This window comes from Ictalurus furcatus, chromosome 3 (assembly GCF_023375685.1).
Source record: "Ictalurus furcatus strain D&B chromosome 3, Billie_1.0, whole genome shotgun sequence".
Classification (NCBI taxonomy): Eukaryota; Metazoa; Chordata; class Actinopteri; order Siluriformes; family Ictaluridae; genus Ictalurus; species Ictalurus furcatus.
In genome coordinates this window covers 6,091,902-6,115,609 of record NC_071257.1, presented here as the reverse complement: position 1 = coordinate 6,115,609, position 23,708 = coordinate 6,091,902, and the positions used below count along the sequence as shown (strand labels likewise).

At 38.6% G+C, this 23,708-nt stretch overlaps 2 protein-coding genes across 3 annotated transcripts; one reads left to right on the top strand and one right to left on the bottom strand.

Annotated features, from left to right (window-relative positions):
- Nucleotides 1-911: 911 nt before the first annotated feature.
- On the bottom strand, nt 912-8,004 carry LOC128604803 (otoraplin-like). 2 transcript variants are annotated; one of them, XM_053619899.1, is made up of 4 exons: nt 6,691-8,004; nt 3,574-3,713; nt 1,819-1,929; nt 912-1,728 (listed from the first exon to the last, which is right to left on the bottom strand). In XM_053619899.1, the coding sequence occupies exons 1-4, from the start codon at nt 6,992-6,994 to the stop codon at nt 1,705-1,707; spliced, it is 579 nt and encodes a 192-aa protein (XP_053475874.1). In that variant the 5' UTR covers nt 6,995-8,004; the 3' UTR covers nt 912-1,704. The 2 variants fall into 2 exon arrangements, with proteins under 2 accessions (XP_053475874.1, XP_053475875.1); XM_053619900.1 differs by lacking the exon at nt 912-1,728 and having other exon boundaries at nt 1,865-2,269.
- A 1,539-nt stretch (nt 8,005-9,543) lies between these two features.
- On the top strand, nt 9,544-23,696 carry gtpbp2a (GTP binding protein 2a). Its single transcript, XM_053620515.1, has 12 exons — nt 9,544-9,959; nt 11,633-11,659; nt 12,783-12,967; nt 13,193-13,301; nt 13,698-13,895; nt 14,220-14,394; nt 16,989-17,208; nt 17,475-17,610; nt 17,722-17,780; nt 17,918-18,089; nt 18,186-18,350; nt 20,255-23,696. The coding sequence occupies exons 1-12, from the start codon at nt 9,771-9,773 to the stop codon at nt 20,417-20,419; spliced, it is 1,800 nt and encodes a 599-aa protein (XP_053476490.1). The 5' UTR covers nt 9,544-9,770; the 3' UTR covers nt 20,420-23,696.
- The last annotated feature ends 12 nt before the right edge of the window (nt 23,697-23,708 follow it).

Sequence of the window (23,708 nt, the reverse complement as noted above, 5' to 3'; positions counted from 1 at the left end):
CAATACAATGAAATGTTTTTAATGTTAAGTATTTCACTTCTCCCGCTTATAGTCTACCATGTTTTCATTGTTTTGAAAGGGCAATTATAGCAGCCTTCATGGTTATGATAAAGCTGCACTGTAATACTAAGATCTAAGTCTCTTTGATGTACCATAACCAGTAGGGATGTAACCATATAGGAAAAATTTATTCTGAACAGATAATGTGTTCAAAACAGAAATAAATACACATCCAATACAAAATACACATATACACAGTACACATACAAAATACACATAAATGAGATGGCAATCAGGTGTGAGTGAGCATCCTGTTTTATTTAAAGAACAGGGATCTATCAGAGTATAATCTTGTTTGTGGAAGTGTATCATGTCATGAACAAATGAGCTTTTTGAGGACTTCAGAAAAAGAGTTGTTGCCGCTCATCATGCTAGAAAATGACGTCGATGACATTTTACGTCATATTTTTGCAGATATTTATAGAAAATTCACAAACTTTCAGGTACCACTGGATATATTTTTAAAATTCCAGTTTAGGCCATGCCCCCTACAGATAAAGTACTCAACTATTTGGAGCACTAAACAGATACAGATGCAGATATTGTCATTGTGTTCTACCCCTCATAAGCAGCACAATGCTGTGAACATCACGTTTTAACATCATGTTAAAACCACTTCTCGTCTTCTTTTGTGTCCAGCTGGATTCATAAACACTCCATGTGCTACAGTGACATTGAGGTTTTTGCTTTGTACAAGATAACATTATGAGTATTTTAAAAATAAAGTTACATGTTCCTCCTTGGTAATAAGTAATTAACAGCTTGACACTAGGAAACAAAAGCTCTATTCATGATGGCAAATTGACTTTAGTAATAATAATAGAACACCAATAGTCCTGTAGGAGGGAACACTAATAATAAAACACTAATACCGCTCCCCTAATAAAACACTCTCTTTCGCTCCCCTATAGGGGAGCGAAAGAGAGAGACAGAGAGAGAGAGAGAGAGAGAGAGAGAGAGAGAGAGATTCCTTCAATTCAGCTTCAATAACCGCAGCACAAAAACATCCCCTGAGAAATGAATCAGCATTGCACAGCAGCCCAATAGCAATAGTAATAAACTTTAGCACGGCGACCTTCATATCCAGAAATATCCCTTACCTGACAATTTCACAGACAGGTGGCCTAAATCATTTTAACAATGTCACTTTCAATCACAGGCATCAACCATAACATCTTTTTTTTAAACTGAAATTATCTGTAGTAGGTCTTAATATTGTGTCTTAAGATTGGCTTCTTATTGCTGAAGATTAGCATGAACTGTTTGCCGTGGTGCTTAGTTGGGATATTAAAACTATTGGGCTGAGTCTTATATCACAAGGTCTCATCATATACAGGCATAAAACTATTACACATACACACAGGAACACACCACTCATTGAAAGAGACATAAGAAGCAGAATTTTTTTCATAGTGTTGTTTAATGTATAATACTGCAGGTAATGCTCCACATCTCATAGTTTAATAAGCTTTTGATTACATTTTGAAGAAAAGAAAAGTATATAATATATTTGGGTTTTTCTTGTTTGTTTGTTGTTTTGTTTGGAGGGGGGGGGGGATTAATGAGCCAGTATGATGCATGCAAGAAATTGGTACATGGAAAGAAATCAGGATCCAGCATTTCACCAAACGCCATCTCTCCTTTTTAAATGCAGAAGAAGTCCATTTCCTATGTGAACACATACAATGAAAAGGTCATTATAACACAACCTAAATGTACTTCTCTATCATTGCTATAGTAGAGAAACGGCACACTCACTGTTGTGGCCATCTCAACATTTTTTTTCATGAAAATCTGTGTCTCATTAACATGATTACTGGGGAAGTAGCCAATGATACCCATTTGGTCCACATAGCGCTCACCATAAACCTGCAACACAGAACTGTTATGATTTCTCAAATAATATTCATTAAATTATATTAAAATGCTAAAAGAACTGTGAACAAAAGTTTATTGTTATCTCATGCTCAAATACACTGCAAATGTTAGAAATACCTGAAGATTCAGCTCCTCCGAGAGCATCTGATTAGTGATACTGAAACATCCACAACACTCTCCTTTTGAGTGTAATTACATGTATACACACTACCCCCTTTATTAAGAACACTTGCACACTTGCTTATTTGTCCGATTATCCAATCAGCCGATTATGTGGAAGCAGTGAAATGCATCACTTTGACTGTGGCACGGTTGTTGGTGCCAGACAGTTCTGCAGGTGGAAAAATAAAAATATCCAGCCTTTTGTTGCCCCATCCCAACTTTTTTGAGACTTGTTGTGGCCATCAAATTTAAAATTACCTTATTTCTTCATTAAAATTGTTCATTTCCTCAGTTGAAACATTTGATATGTTTTCTATGTTCTACTGTGAATAACGTATGGGTTTATGAGATTTGCAAATCATTGCATTTTGTTTTTATTGGCATTTTACACAGCGTCCCAACTTTTTTGGAACTGGGGTTGTATCTCAGAACACATCTTGTTCCTTGAGGCATATGGACTACAGGTGAAGAAGACCACATTCACTTTTGCCAGCCAACAACAGAAATCTGAGGTTACAGTGGGCACAAGCTCACTGAAACTGGACAGTTGAAAATTAGAAAAAATGTCACCTGATCCTTTTCCAATTTCACCTGTCCATTTCTGATTTATCTAACTCACCTGAATGCAATCAGAGACACTATAAAAATAATTTTTCTGCATACATTTTGTTCCTGTTTTGCAATTCTAAGCCATTCATGTTGTATTTTGTTGTATCTTGCCTGTTCCTTTGGAACTGTTTACTGTGTTACTATCCCTTTGTGGTTTTTGACCTGGGCTGTTCTATCGATTATGTTTTGTGCTCGTCTTTATTTATTAAACCTAGCACTTGGATTTACCAGGGCTGTAAAACTTGAGTTCATTTCTAAAGGCAAATCCAGTCTTGAGACGTTTTCTGTATCGACTTGAACATGTCTCTGTGTTATTGGCATTTACACATGGACTTAGCCGTACACATTAGTCTCTCTAAATATGATCTTGTCAGAGAGAGACTAGAAGTAATTTCTTCTTCTAGAAGGCAGATAGTGGCATTGTGTTGCTTCCCATATACTGTATGTCTATTGAGGTGTGTTCTTATTCGCTGTGCTGTTTCCTGTTCATGATAGATGGCACAGTAATTCAATCATGTCTTCATCCACTGCTTTATTCATGACTCCAGAGTACCAACATATACTCCAACCTTAATTTTTATTACTGTTCTGGCCTTATTAGTGTTTATTAAAGCTATCTTGCACTTGTTTCTGGCAAACTGTGGTACTTGTACTGCTGTCGGATCTGTAATAGCTTTATATGTAAAGTGTTTTCCAGTTCGATTGTAAGTCATTTAGAATTCAAGTGTTTGCAAAATGTAGATAATGAAAAAAGGAAAAACCTATTTATCATTTAGGGAAGAAAATCGTAACGTGGAGCCTGATACGTGGAGAGAAATGAATCAGAACTGACTGCTGGGATGTTACAGTTACAGCGATACTCACACTTCCAGACCAGAAGACTCCGGCACCATCTACTGGTTGTAGTTTAGAATAAACATATATCATCTGGCCTTTCTTCAGGTTGATGAATCGACAGTCAGAAGCAATGTAGTCCTCAAGAGCTTGTGCTGCTGAGATGACGTCTAGACAGGAATACATATAGCCAAACTGTATTTCATCATGTACAGATGTTTTTCACAAAGGTTAATCTTCAAATGAGGCATGAGGCAAATTTGTACTTCACTACATAAGACGGTACACTTATATATATATTCATACATATTCATACATATATGTATGAATATGTATGAAAATATATATATATATATATATATATATATATATATATATATGTATATATATATATATATATGTATATATATATATATATATATGTATATATATATATATATATATATATATATATATATACACACACACACACACACACACACACACACACACACATATATGTATGTATATTATCCATCCATCCATCCATCTTCTATACCGCTTATGCTTTTCAGGGTCAGGAGGGAACCTGGACCCTATCCCAGGGAGCATCAGGCACAAGGCGGGGTACACCCTGGACAGGGTGCCAGTCTATCGCAGGGCACAATCACATTATGTATGTATATGTATATATATATATATATATATATATATATAATTTACATACATATATGTGTGTATATTATGCATTTTTTATGCTTATTTTATTTTAATTTTTTTTCATATTTTATGCTTTATGCATTCGTGAAGGTATTTTTGTTCATGCATTGTAGGGTTAAATATCAAAAATCTAAAAGGTGTGCGTCATACCTGACACCTAGATGAACACTTTACAGTTGGTTGTGTGACTGTACATCATTCCCTTCAAAAGCTATTGAGCTTTAAATTATGGTATATTTTGTGTATGGACCTATTCAGTAATGAAATACATGTCAAATTTAAATGTGATTTAATAGTTTATTTTATTAAATATCAGAAATCTAAAAGGTGTGCATCATACCTGATACCTAGATGAACACTTTACAGTTGGTTGTGTGATGTCATCATTCCCTTCAAAAGCTAATGAGCTTTAAATAATGGTATATTTTGTGTATGGGCCCATTCTGTAGTGAAATACACGGCAATATTTATATATGATTTAATAGCTTATTTTGTTAAATTTCAAAAATCTAAAAGGTGTGCATCATACCTGACACCTAGATGAACACTTTACAGTTAGTTGTGTGACTGTAAGTCATTCCCTTCAAATGTTATTGAAGTTAGAAACATGTATAACAATGTCGTATGTAACTTTAGAGATGGTCCCTTAATTTCTGCATATCCGCAAATATCGAACGTCCAACGTCAAACCAACTTTATGGCAGTGGTCAGGGGCGTAACCACGCATTCTTTGGGGGGGGTGGGTGGATACCAATCTGTCCCCCCAATATACAGTACAAAATATTTTCTATATGTCCCCCTCTAATGAACACTGCCAACAGATCTGTCTTTTCTTCATCTATTCTATTTATTTATGTCTATTCCTTTTTAATATATTTCCGTTTGTTAAGGAAATTAGGTGTGTGCACCCCCTCCAATTGTACACTTGGATGCGCCCATACTCAACACAAGTTCGTTGATATATTTTAGCAGCTCAGTCTGTAAGAAATGGAGACAGCAGCCAAGCGTAAAAAGTGCAGCAGAGCATATGAGCTTTTTTCCAGAGAGTAAGTAACTAGATACCTAAATAGTAGGTAACCTTAGTATAGAAGGCATCATAACATGGCTTGGTTTGTTCTTAAGAATGTCAGTTAACTTTTAATATTTGCACACCCATGAAGTAGGCTAGGCCAGGGGTTCCCAAACGTTTCCAGGGCAAGGCCCCCCAAATGGCATTAACATTTAGCCCCCCTTTTGCAAGATGCCTTTAAAACACATTAAAAATACAGACTTCTGAATATATCCCCCTTTTTTATGAATAATTACATCTTACATCTTTACATTACATTACATTAGGAATTGATTGTGTGTGTGTGTGTGGTTGTCTGAGAGTGAGAAATAGAAAACATTCTAGTGGGAGGGATGGGCTTGGTGGCTCCGACCAAATTGTTGCGGCCCCCCAGGCTCCCCCTAGCGGCCCCCACTTTGAAAACCACTGGGCTAGGCTAACGTAAGTTCCAGTTTTTGACCATTAACGTTACATTCACTTGCATAATCTCCCGCCGAGTTCATTGCGAACCCTCACGTTGTGACAGACTGTTATAAATGCGAGTGAAAGTGAGGAAAGTTGCACAGCATTTCGTTCCTTTACACTACATTTGGAGTAAGGACAACTAAGTGATTTTACAGAGATAAGGCGCAGCATAATGCTGAGATGTGCTAGCTTGGCAACGAGAGATATGGAACTCTGAGTTGTGGCCATATTGTAGTTATCCATTCAGAACTAGTTAGGGCAGTTTGTCTTTAGATTTAAGAAAAGAAACCTCCAGTACCCTTTACATAGCTAACGTTTCAGGTTACCACTATATATTGTTGTACACTTTGTACACTTATTACATAGCAAGCTAAACAGCATGATGACATTATCACAATAAATGACACCAGTTACACAAACAGAATATTCAGTTTATCAAATTAAAATGATCATCTAAGTCAGTCATTGCTCTTCTGGGAAAATAATGGTACCTGGTCACAATGCAGGCAGCACAGCATTGCCTGGAAGCATCCGTGGGGAAATTGTATTTACAACATATATAGTGTTGAATTTAGATTCATAGGTAGCCATCCCTTCTGAGTTTGTTTAAAAGTCGTGAGTGCGTGTTTAAACGTTAGCGTGTATGGTTTGCCTGCACATCTTAACTCGCCTCTACTTGGTGTAGTAGGTTTCATGGTAGGTTATAGAGCAGAGAATACGTCTGCCCACAGGACGTCCACAGCACCCTACAATTTCCCCATGCTGTGGGAGCTTCTATCGCTCGGAAATCACGTGAATTCAAACAGTAACTGTAATCCTAAAACTATGTTCTAAATATGCGAATTTTCAGTATCAAACTTTGAATGTTCTGGGGGGGGCTTGGACCCCCCCAAATGTCCATACCAAGGTTACGCCCTTGCCAGTGGTACACTTACATGAGCAGTGCTCGTCTGCACATATTTTCCGGTCGGCCAGTTTCTCCATAAAAACAGCATTTACCAGGTGAAACAGATATCCAAAGGAAAGAATGAGCAAAAGGAGGCAGTTTGATTTCTCCATTTTCAGGTCAGGTACAGATTTCTCACTGCAGTTTATCCTTTCACATGGAGAGACCAGAACAAACTTCCGCAGAACAGCCAACAGGCTGGGAGATTTGGAATTTTTGGAAGAGGGGGGGTGGCAGTGCTCTGTTTGCTGAGCTAATATTTTCTCATCTCTATGAAGTGCTCTCTTGTTCATATTGAATTATAATATGTTTATTTTAAAACACTAGATACGGTCTTTTATGGTGCCCTTGTGACCCTGTCATGAATATTATGATACGAATATATTTTTGTTCAGTAATATATTGTATGGCTCTCTGTCTCTCTTTTTTGTACATACAGAGACATGAGTTTTACCCAAAGAAAATGTGATATTATAAGTAAATATTCTGTTTAATTTTCTAAACAAGCTAGTAAGCTGCCCATTGGCATATGCAATTTTTACATAGTCCTTCAATTTAAAGAAACACTGGAGTCTGGATATGGACCGTGCTTGATAAGGGTGGCACAAAAACATGACAAAAAATGCAATTAATAGCTGATATTGAAACTTTTTTGAGGAAAACATTTTAATTTCATCTTGTGAGTTTATTCGAAAGAAATTGTCCTCCTTTGAGATACCTTCGAATGCAAACTGGCCAGAACACTCCAGGTTTACAGTTGGTATAATCATTTTCGGTTTTGTCTTAGTAAAGTCAAACTAGCTAGCTTCTGTCAAACTTTTAATCCATAAGTGCTTCCCAAAACTTAATGTGATGTACTTAAAAATGTCACATAGTTCCAGATGTAATGACTTTTGGACTAGTTATATACTATAATTTGCATTTTACATGAATAACACACTCTTACAGAAATTAAATTACCAGGCTTTTAATTTTAAGGTCAAACACCAAATAACAATGATATTTATTTATTTATTTATTTATTTATTTATTATAAATCACTTTATTTAAGAATGCTTATATTGTAAACTGCAAATTAAAATGTCTTACACATCGTAAGTGTGACATCTTAAACTGTTGAACTCCACTACATTCATTTCCATTGAAATAATTAATGTAAAAAAAAAAAAAAAAACATGTCTCATTACATTTACATTTATGGCTTTTAGCAGATGCTTTTATCCAGTGTGACTTCAAGAAGTCCATTATCTATGGCGAAAACATAGATAATGCAGTTTCATGCAAACTTGCCTGAGTCTAAAGATATCAGCAAGCTAAGACACTCCCAGAAATACGAGTTAGTACTGATAAATATAAACTTGTTTTCTTGTTATTGTTTTTACTTTGCATTCTAAAATAGTACTACTTATATTTGTCAGTGTCTGGGATATAGATTTTTTTTATATAGTTTACACATTTCTTAAACAAAAATGAAAGAAAAACATAATGCAAAACTAAATAAATCTTATAAAGCTAGGAAATTAAAAGCTCTAAAGCATTCCCAGAAAAATGTTATAATTCAGCCTTTGGCTTTGGGATGCTAATAACTTTATAAATAAAAATACAACTTTGTAAGATGACTCTATTATGTGTACTCAATAGTCTACACATATGGCATGTATTCTGCAGTTACTCTATATTTGTTATCTAGAAATGGGTGGTGCTGTTGCCCAGGCACATATGTGTTATCCTATTGTGTATGTAGTTGGGCTCAGATTGAAAATGAAGGGTTGTACTTGGTAGTCACATCACTGGTGTTACCAGTAATAATAAGTTAGTATTAGAATATATACAGAATAGAACAGAAGAGAATTAATCTGAGGCAGCTTTACAGGCATGAAAGCTTTAACCCTCAGTGAGAAAGCTGAAGACGAGAGTGGCCAAGAGAACCTTGGGAGAAAACAAGGCTCAAGGGGAAGTTCATTTCTTCATAACTGGGAGTCATATGTTATGAGTTATGAGACATTTTTTTATCATATACTCTAGCAGTTCAAGTTTATCCATCCATCCATCCATCCATCTTCTATACCGCTTATCCGACAGCGTCAAATGGAACCTGGAGCCTATCCCAGGGAGCATCAGGCACAAGGCTGGGTACACCCTTGACAGGGTGCCAGTCCATCGCAGGGCCCAATCACATACACATTCACATACCCATAAGCCACATAAGCCACCGTGCGCCCCAGTTCCAGTTTATATGCAATTTAGGTTAATGGTTAGCAATAAGCATACCAATAACCTAGTTATCACTGGACTCAGTCTCCTCTTGTTATATAATGCAGTCTGTAATGGTGACAGGCTGAGACGTGTCTCCATGCCATAGATGGCAGTTAATCAATGGAGCAGAAGACCTGCTGTCCCCAGGCTTGTAGGCAGGAGCTTTTGGACCTCCAGATGACAGGGTTCCTCTCAGGTAACCTGAGATCAGGATCAAACCAGGTCTTTTGAATATCCTTTCGTTTCACACAGTATGTTGCAACCGTACTGCAATATTACATGGACTACAAACCCATTGTCAGTGCTCAATGACTCATATGAGCTCACTCACATATATTTTTAAACAGTGTTTCACCCAACTTCCTGTTCAGATTGTTTCACATGTTCTTACAATTTCCGCGTCTGTGTTTATGTCCATGTAATATTGCAGCGTAGTTGCAACATATAAAACTAATGCATATTCAAGATACTCTATTGACCGTCTGTCCTTCGCCACCCAATCACACGCGCCACCTCCTGAATATTAATTTCATGACGTAGCCGCTTCCGCAAACTTAACCGAGTTATTTTTTTCGTCGTCGTCCCCCCCCCCCCCCCCAGCTGGGGGATGTGCCCGCTGGGCTGGTGCTCTTTATTATCATGTCTCTCTTCTTCCTTTCAGTAATTTATTTCTAATGTAGGCAGACAAACCTACAGTAATGTCGATGATTTGGGATAATCAGACAGCATTCATATTTTTCATGGAAAAGTTCATCGTTAGTTAAGCTAGCATAGCTCAGTAATTAGCGGTTTATTTTCAGGGTCCGAAGAGAAATGGAGACGCGGCTCTCGGAGCTTTTCGGGACAGGTTCCGCTTTTAAACCTCCAGGAAGCGGGTCGGCTTCAAATAATCCCGCCGCAGTGGCTCCGAAAAAGGCGCTTGCAAAAAATGGCAAAAAGGCAAAGAGCCGCTCTGCCAGATATCCCAAATCGAGCAATAACCCGCCATATCTACCTCCGGAGGTGAGCCGAGCTTCCTTTCTACTTTATATTATTATTATTATTATTATTATTTCCTTTGTCCAACTGGCATCATATAACTTATAACATAACGCTGTTTAACGCATGTGCACTGTTAGCGCTAGCTAGCTAGCTAACTAACTATGCGCCTCCGTTGGCTCATAACATTAGCATTCTCATGTAATGTAACGTTGTTCATGCTTAACGCAAACTTATACAATTAAAACTTTTGGTTCAAATATTAGCAACTTAGCTAGCGAAAATATTCTCATTCAGTTTGAAGGCTCGCGGCTGAGCAAAGTTAGCTGCGGTAGCTGTGTGTGAGAGAGGGAGAGAGAGAAACAACACTTGACACGTAGACAATGTTCCCTTGCTCTTAGGTTTCATTTTCCGAGAAATGCCGTCAAACGATTAACCTTAACCTCAGTATGTACGAGTAGTTTAGTGAATTTAATATTTTAGTTGATTGGGTCTGAATTTGTCCAGCAGAGTTAGTGTAGCTGAGTAACTTACACCGGTATTACAGCTGTGTTTGTAAATATCCCGAGTCAGACTGAAGGAGGAGGAGGAGAAGAAAAGGGGGGGGGGGGGAGAGAAAAGCAGCAGCAAAAATAAATATAAACAAACCCAGCATAAAATATACAATGTATAATTTGTACGTGTAGCCCATTCAATTAAAATATTCGGCTTTGAAAGGAATTCTGTGCTGACTTGCTTTAATAACTTTCCTTTTATATATATATAAATATATATATATATATATATATATATATATATATATATATATATATATATACACACACAATATATACGTGTGTGTGTGTGTGTGTGTGTATATATACATAAAATATATGTATATATTGTGTGTGTGTGTATGTGTGTGTGTATATATATATTGTGTGTGTGTGTGTGTGTGTGTGTATGTATGTATGTATGTATGTATGTATATAATGTTAATAGGAATACACACATCGCCCCCAAGGTAAAACGATATGACTAACCTCAGTCTGAGCTGCGCTATTTTAAAAACACTGCTGTCAAACTCATTCATTCATCCTGGTCAGGGTCACTGTCGATCCAGAACTTATAGCAGGAATACTGGGTGAGAGGCAGGAATACACCCTGGACACTATGCACACACATGCATACATTCACACCTAGGGGCAATTTAGAGTAGTCAATAGATCTGCTAGCATGTTTTGGGACCGTGGGAGGAAACCAGAGAACCCAGAGGGAAACCCACACCAACATGGAGAGAACATACACACTCGACTTGAGCTCAGGGTTGAGCTGTGAACACTAGTTAGAATTTTTATTTTTTTTACTGATTTATAGTCAGATGACTTATTGCAGCAGTGTTGCGGTTTATTCCTTGATTTTGCTTTTTGAGAAAAAACATTCAGCTCCAGCCTGGATTATACACTGCTGTGAAATGATTAAGCGATTAGTACACTTAATATCTTTTAGCTTAACCTAATTTCCGTTTCCCAGAGCGCAGGGCAATGTGTCCACTCAGGTGTTTCTCTTTCGATGTTAAATCCTTTGTGTCCTGGTCACTAGACTTTTCAGAGTGTTGGTCACAGGCAGGTCCACGCTTTGTGACCTAGAAAACTGAAACACGGCAGTTATTGTTTCAGTCTTTTCATTAAAGTCTCTGGCCTTTTCTTTTGTTTCAGGCTGAAGAGGGAAATATAGAGTACAAGGTAAGCTTTTGTTATGATTTACTTCTTGCTTCATAATTCCTCATTAGCCATCTTGCAAAAAAAAAAAGAGATAAATAACGTGTTATTAGAAATGTAAAGAGACTATACCTTGAATAGCTGAGACAGATTTTTCCTTTTAACAAACATTTATGTCATTGGGAAAAATACTTCTGAGCTTTACTAGAACATAAAACTTTATGATTGTTTTTTATGGTCATGGATTAAACTGACTTGCTTCCTCAATCAGGCCGTTACAGATGATGTAAAGCTGTTACATTATTTTGTGATTCAAACTGTGCAAGATGGCATGTTTCTGTCTGCCTCTGATTTTTTTTAATCCAGATAATTCAATAATGCACCGTGGTCTGTCTGAATACTCGATTCTGATTGGCTGGAAGGTGTGCATTCAAACTGTTGAAAGCACAGGTAGTTCCAGTCAGTTTGAGCATCTTTCTAAATTAACATGCTACAACTGTAACCATAGTAACATACACTTACAGTTGCATACGGTCGTTAAACTCACAGCTCTTCATTATTAGTAGAGACACGGTACGGATGCAGGTAATTCACACACTCACAATCTCGCGCTCGCTCTCTCACTCTCTTTCTCTCTGTCTCTCGTGTGCACGCTCTAATAACTGTTTATTAAAATTCATTCAAATAAATCTAATGTCGTCACGCTACTTTATCTCTGTGTACGATTTAGAGTTGGCAGAATTCTAGATCTAATGACATGTATATAAGAATAACTCATGGAAATTAACTGTTATTTTTATCCTTTTAGTCAAACATCAATAACAGCTTTAACTTGTCAATGTTAGCAAGTGACCACGGTATCAGCAGGATAATCCATGGCTAGGTGTGCGTTACACGATTCTAATACACTCCACGTTGTGCGTTAAAATCGTGTAACACACACCTAGCCGTGGATTATCCCTTGCATATAAAGGTCACCATTTGTACCCACTCCTGCCCCATTCTGCCCTTGCGTTGTACAGTGGTCATTTTGTCATTAAAACACACTCTTGAATCTAAACAACACAACAGGAACTGGTGTAAGGAATGATGCATGTTTGAGATTGTCCTAATCTCCAATTTTATGGCGTTATGCTGTATGGCTCAGCTGAAGCTGGTGAACCCCACGCAGTATCGCTTTGAGCACCTGGCCACACAGATGAAATGGAGGCTGCAGGAAGGCAGGGGAGAGGCCGTGTATCAAATCGGCGTGGAAGACAACGGCTTGCTGGTCGGATTATCCGAGGCAGATATGAGAGCCTCGCTCCGGACCCTCCGCATGATGGCTGAGAAGTACGACCTTATTTATATTTACTGTTGCACAGATGGACTAGGACAATATTGAAAGGTTTTGTGTAAATATCACTGATGGTGTTAGATAATGAGTGGGCAGCGTAGAGTACTAGAAAGTACCAATAATAGGTTTACGCCCACACAGTGCTGCAAAATACTACAACTTAACACTTATTGGACCACTAAGTTGACATGATTGTCCACATCTTTGTGGTGGTCTCTCAGGGTGGGTGCTGACATTACAGTTCTCAGAGAGAGGGAGGTGGATTATGACTCGGAGGAGCCGCGAAAAATTGCAGAAGTCCTCGTCAGGAAAGTGCCAGATGACCAGCAGGTCAGCGCTCGGGTTATTTCCAAGTTAAAGCACATCAGAGGCCTCTATACATGTGGCTTGGTGTCTGTGATGCTGTATGATATGTTTAGATGATGAAGAGCAGGGAGTGCCGTGGTATGATTGTATAATACCATTAGGAAATCTTTTTCTTAAAACAAGCATAGCAGTTACACTAAGCCAATAGCTGCATTGTTATGTCACTACAGTTATAAGCAGATATGCAGCTATGTTGTAAACAACAATATTTTTGAAAATAAATAAATATATATATATATATATATATATATATATATATATATATATATATATATATATATATATATATATATAATATATATATTTTGCATTAATGCGGTCAACAAGTTCTCTGACACTTTAATACGGTTGTATTCATAGTTCCTGGACCTACGGGTAGCTGTGCTGGGTAACGTGGACTCGGGGAAGTCCACTCTCCTTGGCGTGCTTACTCAAGGGGAGCTGGACAACGGTAGGGGCAGAGCACGACTAAACCTCTTTAGGCATCTCCATGAGATTCAGACAGGAAGGACCTCCAGTATCAGCTTTGAGATCCTGGGCTTTAATAGCAAAGGAGAGGTGAGGGATCAGAGTTTATATGTCATATGTCCAGAGCTTAAGTTGATATCAGGTTGTTTATATTTACTGTATATTTAAAAAAAAAAAAAAAAACCTGTGCTTCCTGCTTTTGCCATTTCCTTTTTATTGTTGTCAATCCATTTGCTTTGGATCTTATTTGCATAGAACCAGGCAGCACTGAAGAGGGCTATTTTGTTTAAAATCCAGGAATGTTCTGTTCTGGGTGGAATTAAGCACCACTTGCCATTATCGCACAACAGGAAGTTGTTTAGATCACGTTGTTGTGTTGTCCCTAATGGATTTTAATGAACGTCCATACCGCAGGTGGTCAATTACAGCGAGTCACGGACGGCAGAGGAAATTTGCGAGAGCGCCTCAAAAATGATAACCTTCATAGACTTGGCTGGTCATCATAAATATCTGAAGACTACTATCTTTGGCCTCACCAGCTATTGCCCTGACTTTGCCATGCTGGTGGTCAGCGCAAACACTGGCATCGGTAAGTCTGTATCTTGCTCCTAGCTCTGTTTGAAGGATTGTAGTCTAGACTGCAAGACCTTTAGCCTTCTACAGAAAAATCTGGGTTTAGGTGACTCGTTAGGAGAGCACGTTCTGATAAATGTTAGATAAGAGGGCAAAGAAACACAAAGCAGCCTTGCAATATTTACGTGCCTTATTTACGTGCCTTATCAGACTGAACCAGACTTCATGCAGCTTCTCAAATAACCCACATAGCTTATGTAATTGTCTCGTGTAATGAGGAATGTTGCCCTGCTGAATACAGTATGTGCCTCCCAATATATCCCAGGCTGCCAGGTTGAGTGTAAGAGGTGGGTCTGGGAAGATGGAGCAGTCTGGAGTGGAGGAATGGTTAGCGTTGAGTAATTTGAACCCCGCTAGCTTATTGCTGACTCTTCACACTTAAGTGTTAAAGCTTGTCCTGAATTCTAGTTTCAGCTTGGCACAAACGACACGTTGTTTCCATGAGTTCGGTCCTAAATGTGTATAATGTACTGTGAAAATTCTTAGTCTGTACTTTAGGAAAGTGGGTGGACAGCAGCTCCATACCCAAGAATCTTACAGTACTCTCAACCCTACACCGGAAGGTCACGTTATACATAATGCGACAGAGAACTGAACTCTGTGGTCTCTGAGACTCGGCCCTGTCCTCAGTAAGTGGAAGGAGTCTCTGTCTCACAAAAAGCCCTGGAAATCACTTGCACAGCCAGTTTGTCATCAGTCATTAACTTTGGCCTTCTGACTTTTGACGGATGTTAGCGTACATGCATGCATACATACATAAACACTCCTCGTTTGGCCTCACAGTTAGAGGTCACTTGCTGGGATTGTTTTCAAGTTGTCAGTGTGGGACTCCAGACAGTGGGGTGAGGGTTGGTGGGTTAATCATAAACATGGTGTTCCAGATATCTGCATTTGGATTAAAGCTGTGCTGGAATTACCTCGGAAGTGGGAAGTCTGTGCTCGTAATTACGCCAATTTCGGCGTACGTGCGTTCGAGCTACAAAGTGGGGGAAGACTCCGTGTTTGCTTTTTTTTCATTAGCAACTTGTTAACCACCAAACTGTTATGAGTAATGTTGATTTACCTCCTCAAAACAGCAAATTATATAGTCATTTATAAAATTATTAATCTAACACAGATATTTGTATACATCATGTGCTACTTTGTGTATTGTTGATGCTGTGAGCAGCCATGTTGATTTGACCTTACCTTGCTGAGCCTGGGATTGAGGAGACCCTAAGTTGAGTTCCCAAGTAGGAATCGGAGTTGGGGGGTTCACAGGCGAACCAGATGTCCAGGAGGTGGAGTTCGACCTGATCTAGCTCCTCCTACCTGGGCGGAGTCGAACCAAAAGTCCAGGGTTTTGTAGTTGACTTGATGTGTCTCTGGATGAAAGTGTGTTAAGTGTGGTGTTCTTTATTGTAGTGTCTTATGGGTTAAGGTTAGAGTCAGGTCCTAACCCAGGCTCCTTGGGTGCTGTAGTTTCTATCTTTTGTATAATTTTGAATCTATACGATCACTTTTTAAATAATAATGTCGTTCTGTGTGCTAGCATATGACATTTTATGTCCACTGTTAAATCAAATTTTATTCTCCTGCAGTCCTGCCTTCTGGCCTGAGATGCACCCCAGAGCAGAATTCTGTCTTTATCAGCAGGCAGAAATCATTTTGAATCGTAACAAAAGTATACGTCTGATCATTGCATTCTACCACCTTCATGCTGGATTCAGTGCTACATCAAAAGACCCAGAGTAGGACCCAGGAAAGCATTTCTATAGATGTGGAACAAGGCGGGGAAAAAGCATTCAGATTGTGTTTTTGGTTTTCTCAAACATGTTTTGCATAACAAAGTCGTGGCATGAGCTCAGGGAAACAAGGTTAACCGAAGGACAAATATATATATATATATATATATATATATATATATATATATATATATATATATATATATATATATATATAAAATACACACGAGTAGCAGTAGGTTCTCGCAAGGCAGTAAATGAGGCATCGGTTTATTCTGTTCTTTCTTCTTTTTCTTTTTTTTTTACATTAGGTTTAGGGGGGGAAATGGCTTTGTTCTCTAGGTTGCAATATAGCTTTCCTTGATATTGTTGTCTTTGGTTAGTGGACAGGTGTGTTCTGTTCTGATATAATTGTATTTGTCAACCCTGATGTGACCTCTCTAGATCCTCTCTGCTCTCAGAGCTGCCATTCAAACACACCTCTATATGAATAGCTCACGTATCACCTACAAATATACACATAAAAAATACAGCTGCTTCTGGAACTTGTTCGTTATGGACTATATAATATCCTTTAGGATAAGGTCTCCAGTGTTTATATAATTGTATACAAAGTCGACATCTTTTGTCCTCGCCACGATTCTCCCTTACAGTGACTGCCGAGATGCATCCTGAAATAGCTGTTACTCTTGAAAGCATAAACAAGCATTAGATTTCTTTGTTTTCCCGTGAGGGGTGCTAAAGTTCAAAATAACGTGTATATATTTATACATGTCAAGTCTACAAGAAGTGATCACCCGTGCAAATGCGATGATCTGATTTTCAGTGGGCACCACGCGGGAGCACCTCGGCCTGGCGATGGCTCTGAAGGTGCCGATCTTCATCGTAGTCAGTAAGGTGGATCTGTGCACAAAAGGCACGGTGGAGAGAACTGTACGGCAGCTGGAGCGTGTCCTCAAGCAGCCCGGCTGCAACAAAATTCCACTGGTGGTGAACAACGAAGACGACGCCGTCACTGCGGCCCAGCAGTTTGCACAGTCTCCCAGGTATTTATTTATTTATTTATTTAAACCACTATAATAATAAGCACTGGAAACAGGGCATATTCGACAGCTTTAACCCGAATTGGTCTTGGTGTTTATTTATTTATGTTATTTTATTTTATTTTTTACTTTTGATGTCTTGTTAGAATAGATTCCGTTTCCCTGCACGAAGAAACTGAATTATAATTTGTGATTCTCAGACCTGACTGTCTTGCTGTCCTTTACCCTGTGTCTCATTCGTTTCGGCTTTCCGTTGTTGCTCTGTACAGCGTCACGCCGGTCTTCACGTTGTCCAGCGTATCGGGGGAGAACCTAGAGCTGCTCAAGGTGTTCTTTAACATCCTGCCTCCCCTCAGCAACAGCAAAGAGCAGGAGGAGCTCATGCAGCAACTCACCGAGTTCCAGGTTCGTACGATCTTACAAAGCAAATACGGAACATGCCCTAATCCTTCTTTTAAAGGAATTCTTCTTCACCCGAGAACTCGAGATTTACCCTGTTTTTAATTTGTCCTGCAGGTTGATGAGATTTATACAGTGCCTGATGTTGGGACTGTAGTAGGTGGAACTCTCTACAGGTAATAACATGTACGACATTTTGAGTCATAGTGGATGTAGAAGCAGAAGCTTTTTTTAAAACTTTATTTTATTTATTTATTTATTTATTTATTTATTTTAATTAACCATGACCTAATCCGACCTTGCTTCGGTGCAGCGGGATCTGCCGAGAGGGGGAGCAGTTAGCGGTAGGGCCGATGGATGACGGCCAGTTCTGCGATCTCACCGTGTGCAGCATCCAGAGAAACCGATCAGCGTGCAGAGTGCTTCGGGCAGGACAGGCAGCTACACTGGCACTGGGCGAGTTCGACCGCTCGTTGTTACGAAAGGTTTGCGTGCGTCTCTGCGTGCAAGGGATGATTCGGGTAGAGGGCTTGTTTTTTTTTTTTCCGTGCTCTTAGGTACACGTTCTTTTTTGACTGTAGGGAATGGTGATGGTGAGTCCGGAGATGAATCCCACTATCTGCTGGATGTTTGAAGCTGAGATTGTATTGCTCTTTCATGCTAAGACTTTCCACAAGGGCTTCCAAGTGACAGTGCACGTGGGCAACGTGAGACAGACGGCCACAGTGGAGGCTCTGCAAGGGAAGGTGAGATCGTGATTGTGTACTTGTTGTCATACGTGACACAAATACATCCCTGTGTCTCTCTCTTTCTATTTCTCACATTGTTGATTCATACCTACATGGGTGTTACTCATGCACAATGTTCTAGAGAGTAGAAGATGCACAGATGTCTATTTAATTATTAATATAGCCTGGCAGTACATTACTAGACTTACAGTAACCATTAGCTATGTCATTAACTTCTAGATAGCTGCCTAAAGCCATGTGATATTTTAGCTTTTGTTAGCTTAGTTTTTTTATTTTTTATTCATTTACAAAATCCATAGAATGCCTTCACTAGCTGATATAAGCTATTTACAGTTATGTACAGTTGTCCAGGAGTCTGAAAGTATGTCTCTGTGACTCAGTAATGAAGGTGTCTGACTGCCTCCCTGTTACTGAAATGCACACATTCACGAGAAGCCAGGGATTTAAAAAAAGCACCGACTGGGCTTGTATTTCAGTACTGAACACAAGCTAATGAGCTTCTAGGCAACTTGGGATTTGTTCTTTGCAGTAAGATCTAAACACTTCTCCAGTTCTAATATGTGCAAGACTGTCACTATTGTATTACGTACACTACCGATCAAAAGTTTGTGGACGCTCGACTGAAATGTTTCTCATGAGCTTAAAAACCTTTTGATCTGAAGGTGTATTATAAAATGTTTGAAATCAGTGTTGTAGATAAAAATATAATCGTGCCAACATATTCATTTCTTCATTAGAAAACTAACATTTTATTTACAAAAATTGTTATTTTTTAAACAGGTGACTCTGACCAAATATTCCGAAAAGCAGCCGATACATGTCCAGCATACAGTGCATCAAGAAAAGTATTCACAGCGCTTCACTTTTCCCACATTTTGTTATGTTACAGCCTTATTCCAAAATGGATTAAATTCATTATTTTCCTCAAAATTCTACAAACAATACCCCATAATGACAACATGAAATAAGTTTGTTTGAAATCTTTGCAAATTTATTATAGTAATTAAACATTATTTCATTTATAATTTTATTTATATTTTATGAAGTTATTATAATATCTATTTTTTATCTATATTTGTAGATGCATTTTCGACTTCCTGTAGTTTTTATTCCGATTGTATTATACAACTCTGAACAGGTCACTCGCACCAGTGTGAATAAATATTTATTCAGTTGCACGAAGTACTTCAGTCGCAAACGCGAGTGAAATGGTCACACTGTAGAGCCCTGAGTTTTTTCCTGTTCGGTGTGATTAGGTTTAATGTCCCCAACAACCTCTGTAGTGCCATTTAGCATCACGATTTCCCCTCGCGCAAGCGCTGGAGGTCACAGCGAAACTTGCTGCTTGAGCGCTAAAATGCTAATTCCATTTCCGGGTTTGGCATTACAAAATGATGTCGTCCTTTCGCCGCTCTATGTGATTGGCTGTAAGTTTAGGAAGCACTTGATTTGATCTGCAGCGGAGTTTTCTATGAGCGAAGGACAAACTTTAAACGTCAATATCGCAGTCGATCATGTTCATTTAATCGTGGGCAGTCAAAATCGTAATCACTATCAATATTCAATTAATTGTGCAGCCCTAGCAGGTTGTAACGTTGTTATTATTATTATTATTATTATTATTATTATTATTATAATAAAATGTGTGGGGGGGGGTACAAATAAAGAATGAGTGTGTCTAAAACTTTGACCGGTAGTGTACGTACGTAGTAATATGCACATGCTTAGTCTTGCTGGTGCCTGCTATGCGATCACGTGCTTTCTTATTGTCCATCTTTATTTCTCTCTGACTGATTCAGTACCATTTATATCGACAGAAATTGAGGTAGTCTATGAATATGAACAAAAAATATGTAACACCAAGAAATGTATCTATCCATCATTCATCCTTTCTCTGTCAGGAGGAGCTGCGCACAGGTGAGAAAGCAGTGGCACGCTTCAAGTTCATCAAGCATCCAGAGTACCTCAAAGTGGGAGCCAAGCTACTTTTTAGACACGGAGTTACCAAAGGCATTGGACAAGTCACCAAACTACAGCCCTTGTCCCAGTACCAGCACCAAGCATAGAGACTCATTCTTGTCCTTTCTGTCTCTCAGTCTCTTCCAGCTCAGAGGATACAAGCACAGCATACTATAATACACCAGTCCTTTAGTCATCCTCAGAGTCCTTTTGGGGCGGGGTAACCCCTCCAATGTAATTTACACTTCCTTTTCTTTTACCAAAGCCTTTCCTCCACTGACCTCAAGCCTTTTTTTCTTAAGATATTTAGTCTGGTTTGTCCATTTTTTTTTATTATTTATTTTTTTTTTAGAAATGTTTTTTAACTATGGCAATAGGAATATATGAAGTGAGCTGGTCCTGTTTTAAGCGTTTGAATGCAATGGTCACCATATTAAGGTTGGATTTGAAGTAGATGTCTAGTAGTTGTTCTTGTCGCTATGAGTGGACACGTAGCCATTTGGGGTTTGTTTTTAAAGTGAATGTCAAACTAACTGACTGGCTAAAAGGTAAATGATCACTGAAAGCTAATGCTGCCAGTCCCATGCTATTTACCTCATCAGCATGGTTTGTTTGTCTTGTCCCTTTTTAAAGACTTCTAATGAGCTTCTTGCACAAACAGTTCACACTCAATCGCCACGATATACCAAGCCAAGTGAAAGCATGACCATGTTTCATCATCCCCTTCAGAATTTAGTCCCAGCCCTAATTTCACACGTGTGTTGGAATTAAACTCTGCAGCTTGGTAGATCTCCAGGAACCTGGAGGTATCCGAACCCTTCCGTTAAGAATGAAAGGCAACAGACTTCAGAATCTTGGGAGGCCTTTTTGAATGACAGCTAACTTCTCATAGATGTTGAAAATCCTCTGTAGCCGATTTGTCTTCACAAGTGTACTAAAGCGTAAGGTGTTCAGTATTTAAATGGCAGCTACAACGATGACTGAGTTTCAGCACTATCTTTTCAACCAACTTTTAAAAGGAAATGCCAGCACTGTTAGCTTTAAACCTGCTAACAGTCTCTCTTGTCTTCTGTAAAATGATGACCGGTATTAAACAAGGCACTTTAACATAGTGACAGGCTCAGGCTTCACAGGGCTGAATGTTTTAGCGCAATGAGACACGCTGAAGATGTCTCACACTGCCTTACAGTCACACGGTTGGTTCTCTGTGCTTCGCTGTTGCCGAATACCACTTCCTATATGACTGTATCATGTTTTTGTTTGTTTGTTTGTTTTTTTGTCGATTAAGTTGATATTCTTGCCTACACTCAAGTGCTTTAGTTGCTCAGGAAGTGTTGCATGTTCCTCTTTCACACTGACCCTTGATCAAGAGAAGTAGATGTCAACTTGAGCAGCGCCTCCCTCAAAGCATCTCCGCTGCTCTTTTACTGATTATGCAAAACGTCCTGCAGGCCTCAGGTGGGTTTTTTTTCCCCCTGATCTTTTGTCACTGATTTTTATCTTGTTCACAATCTTATTTTCTTTAGGTTACTGATATCAGAGGTGCTCTTTTGTAGTGCCTTGTGTCCACCAAGCTCCTTGGCAAAGTCGGACATCGAACCCCACACGATTTTGTAGCTTTTTAACTTGGTGCTAAACCTTTTACTATTAAGAACATAAACAGGGTTGATCCAATAGTTTCTAAATTATGCGTCTGTCTGAAACAGCTAGTTTATGCATGTCAAGTTCTTTTATGTACCACGTTAAGGCACAATGTTAACACCTTTTTAGTATGTGTTTCTTGTGCAATTTTAGAGGTGAGGGGGGGGAAATGCATTTAAACCAAAATGGAAAAAAAAAATTAAACTAGTTATTTCTAGTTTTATTCAGTTATCTGTTTTTGACACCCTTTATATTGGTCACATTTTCTGGGCTTGCTGTGAGACGCTGGAAAAAAATGTTTAGGGTTTTTTCCCCCCTGTCTTATTTCTTAAAGAATTTTAGCTTTACTTTATGGTGCATTGTTGTAAAAAAAAATATATATATATATATATATATAATGATGTATGTATGTAATATAACAAAATGTTCATCATTATTGATTCCTTTAATGCTGTGGTGTTTAATTGATGTATAGTATAAAGAACATCCCCCATCACATTGCATTACAATTTCCTTTTGCTGGAACTGAGGCCCAAACATGTTTCAGTAGCATGACAATGCCCCGGTGCACAAACTGAAATCCATGAAGACCTGGTTTGCACAAATCCCCACAGCCACGCTCCAAAATCTAGTGGAAAGCCTTCCCAGAAGAGTGGAGCTTATTATAAAACCAAAGGGGAAATAAGTCTAGAATGGGATGTTCAACAACACATATGGGTGTGCTGGTCAGGTGTCCACATAGTTCTGGCCATGTAGTGTATAAAAGGTGTGCATGATGAAACAGGCTGTCAGCCTTGTTCACGGAAAGCGAAAGCTGATGTAAGAAACTGCAATCATATTCCACCACGCTAAATGATGCCTGTGGTGTCATGCAAACCCGAAACAAATCCGTCACTACTTACATAACTCACAAAAGGTGGCAAATGTATTGGGTAGGACAATTGCAAATACCAGTTCTAACAATTTTTTAAAAAAATTACTTCAGTGCATCATTAACTCCTAATGTAAGTTGTGTTATTGAGGTTTTGAGTAACACCCATTCAATTCAAATCACAAGCCCTTCTTTGAGAGTGACTTATAAGACCCAGAAATGATGGGTGGGAAGTTAAATGTTAGGTAGTTTGGGTAATAAATTCTGAAATGTTTGTTTTTAAGCTTGTAATACACACATGCACCAGGGGTGTACCACAATGCCACTATCTACAGCTGTATAGTGCTGAAATATGTATTTGGATTTAAACCTAAAGTGGGTATGTTTTGTTTTTTTTTCCTTTTTAAATTAAATATAAACCCTACCATTATTGCCCCAGAAATACAAGGGGGAAAAAAAATAACCCAGATGTAGAAATAGCAGCGCTGTCAGTAGGGTGTGTGAATCCTGGCTCTGACAGTTCCTCAACTTCAGCTAAATCGCTCGAGTACAGAACTAGTTCTCGACTAGAGCTATATTAAAATATAAAACCAACTTTAACTTTATATAAAGACATAAACAAAGTAGTAGCTTGATTTAAACCATAGCAACCCGGATCAGGCAGTTACTCACCTTTCTGGCATGCTGTCTAAAAGAAAAACGAATAATACGTCTCGTATTTGTATCTGTTCGTTCCGAATAACGTAGTTGTGTTGCATCACTAATGCACATAAATATAGTTTCTGATCTGACATTCCAGTTAACATGACCAATTAACATTTGACAACAACTTTTTTAGGCAGTTATACTGTGTTGCCCTCTTGTGGGGGGGAACTGAGCACCAC

Excerpts from the sequence above, each read along its gene's own strand:
- LOC128604803 (XM_053619899.1), bottom strand. The coding sequence starts at position 6,994 with ATGAACAAGAGAGCACTTCATAGAGATGAGAAAATATTAGCTCAGCAA. Across the intron at positions 3,714-6,690 it reads TGCAGACGAGCACTGCTCAT|ACGTCATCTCAGCAGCACAA; the intron begins GTAAGTGTACCA and ends ATTCCTGTCTAG. Across the intron at positions 1,729-1,818 it reads ATGTTGAGATGGCCACAACA|GAAATGGACTTCTTCTGCAT; the intron begins GTGAGTGTGCCG and ends GTGTTCACATAG.
- gtpbp2a (XM_053620515.1), top strand. The coding sequence starts at position 9,771 with ATGGAGACGCGGCTCTCGGAGCTTTTCGGGACAGGTTCCGCTTTTAAA. Across the intron at positions 9,960-11,632 it reads CGCCATATCTACCTCCGGAG|GCTGAAGAGGGAAATATAGA; the intron begins GTGAGCCGAGCT and ends CTTTTGTTTCAG. Across the intron at positions 17,781-17,917 it reads GTAGGTGGAACTCTCTACAG|CGGGATCTGCCGAGAGGGGG; the intron begins GTAATAACATGT and ends GCTTCGGTGCAG.